Source organism: Sardina pilchardus, chromosome 8 (assembly GCF_963854185.1).
Source record: "Sardina pilchardus chromosome 8, fSarPil1.1, whole genome shotgun sequence".
NCBI lineage: Eukaryota > Metazoa > Chordata > Actinopteri > Clupeiformes > Clupeidae > Sardina > Sardina pilchardus.
This window is the reverse complement of record NC_085001.1, coordinates 13,144,824-13,147,323: the sequence shown is the minus strand read 5'-3', so window position 1 is coordinate 13,147,323 and position 2,500 is coordinate 13,144,824. Positions and strand designations below refer to the sequence as shown.

At 44.8% G+C, this 2,500-nt stretch overlaps 1 protein-coding gene across 1 annotated transcript in view; it reads right to left on the bottom strand.

Moving 5' to 3' along the window:
- The window catches only part of nol6 (nucleolar protein 6 (RNA-associated)), a 20,469-nt gene that overhangs the window by 10,355 nt on the left and 7,614 nt on the right, over nucleotides 1–2,500 (bottom strand). Inside the window, exons 17-19 of the mRNA XM_062542769.1 lie at nucleotides 1,102–1,219; nucleotides 513–667; nucleotides 1–111 (exon numbers count right to left, since the gene is read on the bottom strand). The exon at nucleotides 1–111 is cut by the window's left edge and continues 53 nt beyond it. Coding sequence (XP_062398753.1) covers nucleotides 1–111; nucleotides 513–667; nucleotides 1,102–1,219 — 384 coding nt within the window. The remainder of the gene's footprint in view (nucleotides 112–512; nucleotides 668–1,101; nucleotides 1,220–2,500) is intronic.

Genomic DNA, 2,500 nt, shown 5'->3' with positions numbered 1-2,500 from the left:
CTGGGCCTCGGGGTTGTCCCGCACGAGGAGCATCCCGTCTGGGGACACCACCTCCCGCAGCACCTGCGGCTCACGGTGGTACGCCACCTGGATCCGGAACGCCAGACCGTCCTGTGAAATCACACAATCCAGGTTCACGTAAAGTAACTTTCCACTCAGACACACACACACACACACACACACACACACACACACACACACACACCACACCACACCACACAGTAATACATGGGAGATCGGTGACTAAGCAGTGCCCCAAAGCAGTGCACCATGACTCATATCGATATATCAACAATACCTGCTGGCTTCACTGACAGGTTTGTGAGTTATGAGGGTAGAATCAATCACAGCAGGCAAACACACACAAAAAACAAAAAACAAAACACAACAAAGCAACACCTGCCATGTCTACAACAACCACCATAATGGGCCTTCATCTCTCCATAGCTCATGTGGACAAGATGGATCACATATACACAAGAGGGGTGGGGGTGGGGGGGAGTGGTTGCTACCTTCCAGACGTCCAGGTGTGTTGGCGTGGGGTTGCAGGGGTAGTTGTGGGTAATCTTCAGCAGCTCTGCCAGGCGGATGTGGAATGCTGTCTTGATGTGGCGGATGGCCAAGCGGTCATGGGGCCACTTGCCACTGCCCTCCATGTGACAGATCACTGCACGCACGCGCACACACACACACACAAACAATGAGAGAGAACGATGAAGCAATCAAGTACACAAACACTCTTAACCACAGCCACTATATTTGTCTGCAAACACAAGTGTCTCAACAGCATGCCAATACATGCACTGAAACCTCCTGTAGACGTGCATCCAAATTCAGGAGGAGCAAGCACACTTCCTACAAGTTTTTGTATAATCATGTATAAATCTGTTTTTTTTTGTATAATCATTCTAAATTGCTGGACTGAAATGATCGTCTTAGTCAAGCCTCCATGTATGTTCGCCAGGAACAACCTCCTCACACTGCTTGCGTATGTCTGTTGATGTCCGCAGCAAACTCAAGCAATTCAAAGAGCTATTTGCCCATATCGGCGCACGCGTGGGATGTGTGTGGTGAGCGTCTGTGCTCTGTGGAGGACGCTACCTTTGATTGGGGTGATGTAGGCCGGACAGGGCTTCCCCTCCTGAGGCAGGAGGGCGCGGCTGTGCTTCTCCCGGTCAAAGTACTTGTAGACCAGTTTCACTGGGACAGGAGGGATGACCTGAGGGAGAGGGAGAGGGGGAGAGAGAGAGAGAGAGTGAGAGAGAGAATGAATTTTTAAGTGGAGACTCAAATTGGTCTGAAAAGTATTTTGCTATTGAAGCCTCTGGTTTTTCTACATTCTTTGTGCACGTTACGCAAAAGGTGTGGTGTACCAATCTCTCTGTGTCTGTGTTGTTGGACACATTTGGACATTATATGCCTCATGTTTGTATGTAAACAAACTATGTCTTTGTGTATGTATGCACAAGATGAAAGGGTCTGGTGTTTAATAATCGTGTGTGAGTGTGTGTATGCTTGAAAATGTTATGTATAATTAATCCCTGTGTGTAATCAAACTCTGTCTCTGGGTACGTATGCACATTATACAAGCCTCTTTTGTGTGTGTGATTCTACAATATATGTATGACTCAATCATGCACATATAAACTGAAGGGTCGTTTCATGTCAAATCAGACAGGATTTAGACAAGTGGTTGACAAGTTCACCTGCATAATGTTTAGGTCGCAAAAATTAACACATGAGAACACATCAAAGGACTTATAGAAAATGAATGAACGTATTCTAGTGAATAGATGAATACATGACTAGTGTTTCAGTCATATTGAGGACATGTTTGTCTTCCCTCCTCCCAAGTTTGGGATGGCTAGGAGTATTACTTTTGAAGATAATAATTCCCAGACGTGGCTTCCCTAACCATGATTTCAGGCTGTAAAACTACAATATTAAAAGGGCTGAAAAAATCAGTTAAATTTGGACAGACATATGTTTTGCTAGGTCTTGCTTTTGAGGTCCATTCAGGACATAGAGAGGGTCTGAACAAAATCTAAGATGGTGCTGCAACAACCTTACCGTTGACATGGAATGACCCTATATCTACTGTATGAGTGTGTGTCTACTTGTATTCTGTGGTGAGAAAAGAGTATGAATACGAGTCTATCAGAATATATGCGCACATTGGAATGGTATGAAAATTTCACATCGCAATTACAGTGACCAAAATGATGAGGGTTTGGGGAGGGGAGATATAATAGTGCCAATCATATAAAATGTGCTGAACATCAGAGTGGTGGTCACACTGATCTCCGGCCACAGAGGAACCCTCACACTGCACCCAATGTACATAGGGTCGGCCATCTTCACTTCCTCTGGGACGTTACTCTCATTAGACCTCATTAGTTTCTTTAGTATTCTTTAGCATATTTTACTGTTCTTTTTAGTCATGTTGATTTGCTTTTTTATCATCCTGTTTCGACTGTAGGTCCTTGAATTTCCCCTTGGG